The 7,277-nt window shown below is 36.7% G+C and overlaps 1 protein-coding gene across 1 annotated transcript; it reads left to right on the plus strand.

The window, feature by feature from the left end:
- Positions 1-4,736: 4,736 nt before the first annotated feature.
- On the plus strand, positions 4,737-6,616 carry LOC122093081 (probable disease resistance protein At5g66900). Its single transcript, XM_042663334.1, has 6 exons — positions 4,737-4,745; positions 4,860-5,141; positions 5,241-5,308; positions 5,794-6,196; positions 6,340-6,446; positions 6,499-6,616. Exons 1-6 carry the CDS (start codon positions 4,737-4,739, stop codon positions 6,614-6,616), a joined length of 987 nt encoding a protein of 328 aa, XP_042519268.1.
- The last annotated feature ends 661 nt before the right edge of the window (positions 6,617-7,277 follow it).

The following is a 7,277-nucleotide window of genomic DNA, read 5'->3' on the forward strand; positions in this document are numbered from 1 at the left end:
AATGTTTGCAGATAAAAATCCCACCACGCTGCCTTTCAGGCTTTTACACCCAAAAAAGCACACATATGCCAAGCCCCACGCATTGTGGTATTTGATGCCTTTTAACACCGAAGTCTCTTGCACAGACCACATAGAAAGGCCATAACCATTCTACCAATAAAAGAAAAAAAGAAAAAAAGAAAAAAAGTCAAAGCCAGACATAGTGGTCCACCTAATCTGATACACTTAAATGTTATATAGTAATCCCTAGGAGTTTTAAATGTTTTTAAAAAAATAATAGACTAAAAAAATGGCAATAGACAGGTATAAATTGTGGGACCAACTCATGTTTTACGAATGAAAAATGAATGTGAAATACTAAAATGGAAAAACGATAAGGTTACAAAATAATTGAGGATATCAATAAGAAAATCCCTATAGGCGAAAAAAATCCTCTGCCGTGGGTGCTGCGGTGTAACGAGGATCCGATGGTCGGCACTGCATCGAGGTGTGTGGTGATATCGTCTCGGCCGTCCGATGCTTGCCGCACCCGTGGCAGAGGATCATCGCCCCCTATAAAGGTTTGTGGTAGTTTACCATTTAAGAATAACTAACCCAACATACATTTTATATAAAAGGAGAGTTTTCCTGCATTATTGGAGGTATCAAGCTCAAACTAGGAGTAATATCGACTTCATCTAATAGGGGGTGGAGGCAAGTATTAATAACCCTAGAATGGTGGCTGAACCCTACTATAAAAATGAAAAAAAAAAAAAAAAAAAAAAAAAAAAACTTTCTCCAAATGGCACCCAGAAGGCCACAATGCTAGACCTAGTAGAATAAGCACCTATAATAAACCATGAGAATGGAAGATCACCGATAGGAACCGCCAGGCACATGACACTAGGGGTGTCAATCGGTTGGCCTAATCAGGTTTCTCCACTTTAGGACCTCACACTGTTACAAGCATGTTTAAGTGATCGAGCTTCATCGGTTAGGCATAGTTCTTTTTATAACGATCGATTGGGTATCGATCTTTAATCTGGCTATCAGTAATGAGGCTAAATGGCCCTTAGACGGGTTAATGAACATTTATCTCCAACTGACACTAATTGGGTTTTAAACATGTCAGCTTATAGTAAATGGGCTCTAAACGAACTCTAAACGGACCATAAATTGGCTTTAAACATGTCGGGCTAAGTTAGATTATTAATCAATCTTGGTTGGGAGCCCGTCTGGTTAAATCCTTGCACCAGGAATGACCGATTATAATCAGGTTGTGATAGAAACTAACAATTTTAATTAATCGGACCAGGCCAATTTGGGCTTTAAACAGTCAAGCTCGTGGGCAGGTCTGGAATCTAAACGTCTACATGACAGCTCATCCATTCACATATGATAAATAAATAAAATAAAGGAGGAAAATGCAACGTCTTCTCTTTAAGGATGTGAATTTGTAACCGAAACCATTTACCAAAATCAAACCGATCCGTCTACACTGAAACCGCAAAATCGTTTAATAAATGATGCGGTTATGGTTTCAAGTTTTAGGCCGATTAGCTAAACGGGTCGGGTCAGTCTTAACCGCGGAGCCTGTTGGTTTCAAACCGAATTGAAACCGTTTAAACCGAACAGTTTAAAACCGTCAAAACCGAACCATTTAATCCGTATAACAATTAAATATGGCAAGGGCAAAATCGATATATCACTTCCAAAAAATAAAAATCCTAAAGGTAAAAGTGATTGGAGTAAAATGCATTTCAGACCCAACGCTATACCGTCGAACTCAGCCGCAACTCTTCAGTTCTTCAGTTCTTGGATTGAACCCACTTTCATGGTTTGAACTCCTCATTGTCTCAATCATGTACGATTAAAATAGCGATCACCCTCTTCTCTTATGGATCTTCTTCGTCTTTAATTTCAAATTTCTAACTTTGTTTCTCTGTGTAGAGGCAAAGAGAATCTTCTCTGTATAATTGACTCTAAAACCAAAACAAGCGGAAGTCTGGTTTCAAAATCGCAGAGCCAAGTATTTCAAATACAAGTGGAACTTTGGTTTTCTTGCTTCTCTTTCCCAGGTCCTAATCAAGGTTTTAAAACTTGTTTTAAAGCTAGTTTGCAGGTTGAATGTCCCGCCGACTTTCCTAGCAGACCAGAGAGAGAGAAACCTTGGACTTTAGAGAGATGGAGAGCAACTTTAAGGTAATTTTTTATTTTTGTTTTCTTTCTTCTCCACTCTCTCTGAAATGGTCTTATTTTCTTTCCATTTTGGTGTGTTGAATATAATAAATTTTGTTTCCTATTCAAAATCTTTGAATTTTCCGTGTCATATTGATTTAAGAAGCTGCAGTTATGGATAGCTTGCTGTAAATTGAATTCTTATGCACTATTGGTGTTGGTTTCTCTATTTTTATGGTTTTACTCTGTTATAACAGCATTGGACAATTTATTGTGGGAAAGAAGAATTTTCATAATCAATGTATTATCTATTATGAGACTGGTTTATATCCTATATCTGGTGGCTAGTCTCTTGTTTCATTTCCATAATCATGATTTTTTGTTGGATAGATACAACCATACATGCAAGGCATGCAAGAGTGACAATCATCACTGTCCACCCTGTGATTGTGAAGACTAGAATTATCAGGGAGCATGAGAGCTTCTTCACATGCACGACACACCAACCTCTAATTGCTTTTTTTTTTAGATTTAGGGAGAGTGTTTCCAGTTTGGGAATGTAGTTTACACCAACCTCAGATATTCATTTTTTAACTTAATTATTCTAATTCCAACCAGTAGGCAAGGCATAACATGTTTTGCTTATGTTTTCTCTACAGATTCACTTTTTCTTCTTGTATCAAAGTCGCTAAAGATAAAATCTCAGGTTTGTTCCAACTCTTCACAATCTCCCCCCCCTCCCAAAAAAAAAAAAAAGGTTTCTTCCTAATTAGTCTATTATGTTCCATCCAAGTTGTTATGTTCCATTAGTTATGGGCTTTATATTTTCATATTTATCTTTTTATTTTTATTTCATCATTCTGTAGGTGTTTTGAATATTTAATCATCAGTTATCTTGGAATAATGGATACTACTGATGATGAGTTTGAAGTTAGTGAGTCAATTGGTGATAATTTAGTACCCCAACAATTCCCTAATATTGGCTTGGGGTTAGACTTTGTGGGAGGTGGAGATGGAAGTGGAAGTGGAAGTGGAAGTGGAAGTGGAAGTGGAGGTGGAGTCATTAGTAATGATTCTAAGAAAATGACTAGGTCTAGGTCAGCATTATGTTGGACTACTAATTGGTTTAAAGAAATCGATCCCAAAGATAGTCCAGATGGAAAGCCAAGGGCTCAATACACTAAGTGCTTACAGTTGTTCCTGGTTGACTCTAGAAATGGGACAATCAGCTTGAACCATCACATGAATAGATGTCCTAAGCGTGATTCCAAGGACATAAAACAGATGTTCATTCAACAGTCTAGTGGAAAAATGGTTATAAGAGATATGAATATTGATCCTACTGTTGTGAGGGAGATGATCTTAATTTTGATTGTAAAGAATGAACTCCCTTTAAGATTTGTGGAGTATGAAGAATTTAGAAAATTGATGCTATATATCTATCCAGATTATAGTACCATAAGTAGATTCACTTTATTGAATGATATTCAAAAAGTATTCAAGAATGAGAAAATGAATATCGGAGAGGAAATAAAAAAACTCTATTGTGAGAGTTTCAGTGACAACATATTTGTGGACTTCCATCTCCAATGATGGATATATGACACTCACATCCCACTACATTGATAGCAAGTGGGTTTTACACAAGAGATTGATTAAGTTTACTGTTTTGAACCCTCCACACACTGGTGCACACATTAGTGAGACAGTTAACAAGATATTGATGGAGTGGGGACTTAAAGGAAGATTGTTTTCTGTAACAGTGGACAATGCAAGTGCCAATGATGTATTTGTTTCTTTTTTGAAAATAAATTTGAATGCAAAAAATACATTGTTGTGTAAGGGGGAATTCTTTCATGTCCGATGTTGTGCACATGTTTTGAACCTTATAGTGCAAGATGGTATTAAATTGATTGATAAATCAGTTCAGAAGGTTCGAGATAGTGTCAGGTTTGTCAAAAGCTTCCAAGCTAGGAAGGTGAGGTTTATGGAGAGTTGTGAGCACGTGGGCTTAACCACAAAAAGGGGTTTGCATGGAGATGTGTCTACAAGGTGGAATTCCACCTTCCATATGCTTGATGGTGCTTTGTTTTATAGGCGAGCTTTTGACAATTTAGAGAACTTAGACACAAACTACAGAGATTGTCCTATTGATGATGAATGGGAAAAGATTGGACATCTTGCAAATTTTTTGAAGCCTTTTGATGAAATCACAAAGTTGTTGTCTAGGTCAAAGTATCCAACAGCCAACTTGTATTTTCCAAGTGTGGTGGAAGTTCATTTGGCTTTAAATGATGCATCCTTGTTTGGGAGTGATTTTATGAAGGAGATGGTATGTTCCATGAAGGAAAAATTTAAAAAGTATTGGGAGAAATATTCTTTGATTTTATCAATTGCTGGTGTTATGGATCAGCGCTACAAGTTGGAAATTATTGAGATGTCATGTGAAGAGATTCATTAGGGAAATGAGGTCTTAATTGATGAGTCTGTCAAGCATGTGAAGTCAGCATTAGTCCGTCTTTGTGGGGAATATAAAAGCATGTCGAAGAAGAAGTGATCTTCAAATAGTGTTGCATATGATGGTTCAAGTCTATCTCAAGAGGTATGTTACTATATGTCTATATCTGATTTCATTGATATGCAATTTGATTTAACATCTTAGTTTTGTTTTTAATATAAATGTCTTTTGGCCTATTTTGTAGGATCGATTCTCTAGATGGGCCAAAAATAAAAGCACCAATAACAATGTAAAGTCTGAATTGGACCAATATCTTGGAGAGCCAAGAAAATCATACGAAAAGGATTATGATGTTCTAGCATATTGGAAGTCATGTCAGGCCCAATATCCTGATTTGTCTCGACTAGCTCGTGATATCTTGGCAATTCCTGTGTCCACAGTTGCATCTGAATCTGCATTTAGTGCAGGGGGTAGGGTGCTTGATAAATATCGAAATAGATTGATCCCTAAAAACGTTGAAGCTTTGGTATGCTTGCGTGATTGGATGTACGATGCGACTTTTGGTGGTAATATTTTTTCTTCTAACCTCGTATGAAATTCTTTGGACGTTAGTTTCATATTCTAGGTAATTGTTTTCTACCTTTATATAGCTGAGGAGGATGAAGAGGAATTATTTGAAGCTTTAGAAGATGTGTTTTCAGAGCCGTCTACTCCTACTTTAGCATCATCCACCACTACTGTCGGTTTTTATTAGTAGTTTTGTTTGTATTTTACTTTCTCAATGTAATATTTTCTTTCGCTATTTGACTATTTGAGTGCTAGTAATTGTTGTTCTATCTTGTACCTGTGGAGATTGAAATGCCTATGGAATATGGATGGTTGTAGACCGAGTTAGAATTAAGTGCCCATCCTTCAGATTTGGGAACATGTCCATGTGAATCTTTGAGACTCAACTATAAGGAACAAGATTTATGTTCTTTGTATCATGGACTAATCCCTGCTTGCTTGAAAATGTCACTATATTGTCCAAATTATCTATTAATTTGCCCTGTAAATACTCATATGTGTTGCTCACAAGTTGAAGGGTGTCTTCTGTTTCTATGCTTTGTTTATTCCTTATAAATAATTTGAATCTTTCTCCTAGTAGCAACTGTCTTACGTTCTAGTTGAACTGGCAGGTTCAAGAACATATTCTTTCTTACAGTTTCAAGTTCACCTGACTTCAAGGTGATAGTACAGAAATTATTGGGACAGATTTTTCCAACAAATCCAGTGCCCCATTTTCTGAGTGAAGAAGAAGCAATTATGAAGCTGGGAAACTTGATGACTCAGATAGCAACAGAATCAACATTGTTGGTTCTTGATGATGATTGGGAGGACTCAGTTGTTCGAAAATTTGTCTTTGGAGCAGTAAAATATAAGATCCTAGTTACTTCAAGAACTCAATATCAGGCCTTCGATAATAAATATTCCTTGAAAATGCTCGACGATGCAGATGCCATATCTCTCTTCCATCACTCAGTATTTCCTCAAAATGGGAATGTGAAGTATGAGGAGCCTGACAGGGAGCTTCAAATGAAGGTGTTTTATTTATATTCTTTATACACAGATAGTGCATCCAAATAAGTTTTAAGTAACATTCTGCACCAGGATGCATACATGCTATAATTTTTAGTAGCTCCTTGCAAGCTATAAGTGATTAAATGGAAATTGTTAAATTGCAGATAGTGAGAGGTTGCAAGGGATTCCCAATGGCTCTTAAGGTGATTTGGTCACTCATTGCATCTGCAGCCTGCCAGGGTGTGGCAACAAAAAGAGAGGATGTTGTCAAGTTGCTCCATTTTTAAGTCCCATAGTGATTTGTTGAATTGTCTTGCAACCAGCTTAGAATACTTGAATGAGGAGGTTCAAGAATGCTTTACGGAATTGGGTTCCCTTCTGAAGATGAAAGAATCCCTGCTTCATCTCTTACAGATATATCGGTTGAACTTTATGGAATAGATGATTGCAAGTTATAACAAACCGATTGTGAACCGTTTTACAAACCGTATGGAATAAACCGAAATTAAAACCGTTTAAAACCATGAAATTGACACCGTTTAAAAACCGTGGAAATCGAAACCATTTACTAAACGGTCACGGTTTCAGAAAGTGAAACTGTTTAATAAATGGTGTGGTTATGGGTTCAGCCAAATAAATGTGAACCGAACCGATCCGCACCATTTAAACTGAAACTGAACCGATTAAGACCCTTACTTCTCTTGTATATATATATATATACTAGTAAAAAAATACACGTGTGGCCAAACATTTTAAACAATGAGCAAAGAGGATTACATGTAAAAGCACACAAACACAACATAAATACAAAGATGATCTAAAACTGGATTAAACATTTGTTTAGCAATAAGCAATATAAGGGAAATTGGATTTAAAAAAAATAGGGCGTAAAATAGTGTAATGCGTTTAGAATTCATTGGAATATATTTACATAAAAATGTATAGACAACTGTTGCTGCCAAAAACCCCGCTAGTCCAACCTACACAAACACAGACGACTGAGGCCCGGAACTTTGTCCGGGGTTAGTCCTCCGACGCTCAAGTCAGGGTCGGCCGCACAGTTCAATAAGGGAGTAATGGTGAGGGTCTCAGAGCTTACCTT

The sequence above is a fragment of the Macadamia integrifolia genome, chromosome 11 (assembly GCF_013358625.1).
Source record: "Macadamia integrifolia cultivar HAES 741 chromosome 11, SCU_Mint_v3, whole genome shotgun sequence".
Taxonomy (NCBI): domain Eukaryota; kingdom Viridiplantae; phylum Streptophyta; class Magnoliopsida; order Proteales; family Proteaceae; genus Macadamia; species Macadamia integrifolia.

Bases quoted from the DNA above. Each gene is read 5' to 3' on its own strand.
- LOC122093081 (XM_042663334.1), top strand. The intron at 6,197-6,339 runs GTGTTTTATTTA...GTTAAATTGCAG, and splicing joins ACAGGGAGCTTCAAATGAAG to ATAGTGAGAGGTTGCAAGGG. The intron at 6,447-6,498 runs GTTGCTCCATTT...TCTTGCAACCAG, and splicing joins AAAAGAGAGGATGTTGTCAA to CTTAGAATACTTGAATGAGG.